The 1,015-nt window shown below is 58.2% G+C and overlaps 1 protein-coding gene across 1 annotated transcript in view; it reads left to right on the top strand.

Moving 5' to 3' along the window:
• FAM73B (family with sequence similarity 73, member B) overlaps window positions 1–1,015 on the top strand; it is a 46,015-nt gene that overhangs the window by 35,427 nt on the left and 9,573 nt on the right. Inside the window, exons 10-11 of the mRNA XM_011971195.1 lie at window positions 447–519; window positions 748–834. Of these exons, the coding sequence (XP_011826585.1) occupies window positions 447–519; window positions 748–834 (160 nt within the window). The remainder of the gene's footprint in view (window positions 1–446; window positions 520–747; window positions 835–1,015) is intronic.

Here is a 1,015-nt window from a genome sequence, read left to right as displayed (position 1 = left end):
GCCACTGCACTCCAGCCTGGGCGACAGAGCGAGACTCCATCTCAAAAAAAAAAAAAAAAGTTCACCGACCAGAAATGAATCAGACACTGGCTGAAGTGATCTGGGTGATCCACCACATCTGCCGTCAGGAGGCAGTTTGGCCATTTTGGTTCTTTGCCAGTGAAATGTGGGGCTGGTTGTGGCCTAAGGAGGCCTCGGTCATCTCTGTACCCAGTGCCTTAGAGGCTGATACGTCCTCAGAGATCATCCAGGCAGCCCTGTCCTTTGGCCTGGGAAGACCAAGGCCTCGAGAGAGGCAGGCACCAGCCAGAGGCCACACTGCTGGGCTGAGGCAGGGCCAGGGCTGGAGCCAGAGCCTCCCACCTCCCCACCCAGGTGCCACCTGACCCCCCGGGGCATCGCTGGGCAGGGACCAGGTTGTGTGACGCCGTCTGTCCTCCCCTCAGGACGGAGCTGCTGGGCTGCTACAGCGACCAGGACTTTCTGGCCAAGCTGCACTGTGTGCGCCAGGCCTTTGAGGTGGGTGTGGCCTGGGGCTTCCTCGGGGTTGGGAGGCAAGGGGTAGTCAGGCTGGCCATGGCTCTGTGGCATATACGTGGCCTCCTGTTCCCTGGCCAGGCCTGCTCCCACACTGGGCTCCTCTGTGGCAGGTAGGCCACCTACCCGGCCTCTTCTGTGGCCCTCTCCGTGGGCTTTGAGGGATCGCCATGCCTGGCAGCTCACTCCCCTCCCTTCCTCCTTCCCTAGGGGCTTCTGGAAGACAAGAGTAACCAGCTTTTCTTCGGGAAAGTGGGCCGACAGATGGTGACAGGCCTGATGACCAAGGCTGAGAAGGTAGCAGGGAGTGGGGTAGGGGGGCAAATTATAAAATGCAAACCACAGAGGGTCCCCCTGAGCCCCATCTGCCAGAACCCCTGTGCACAGGCTGATATGTGTTCCTCCTACTCCGTTTGTAGACTCTTCAACCAGGGATGTCGTTATTCCGTTTCTTTTTTTTTTTTTTTTTTTTTTTTTT

Source organism: Mandrillus leucophaeus, unplaced genomic scaffold, assembly GCF_000951045.1.
Source record: "Mandrillus leucophaeus isolate KB7577 unplaced genomic scaffold, Mleu.le_1.0 Scaffold99, whole genome shotgun sequence".
NCBI classification, from domain to species: domain Eukaryota; kingdom Metazoa; phylum Chordata; class Mammalia; order Primates; family Cercopithecidae; genus Mandrillus; species Mandrillus leucophaeus.
This window is presented reverse-complemented; position numbering and strand designations above follow the sequence as displayed.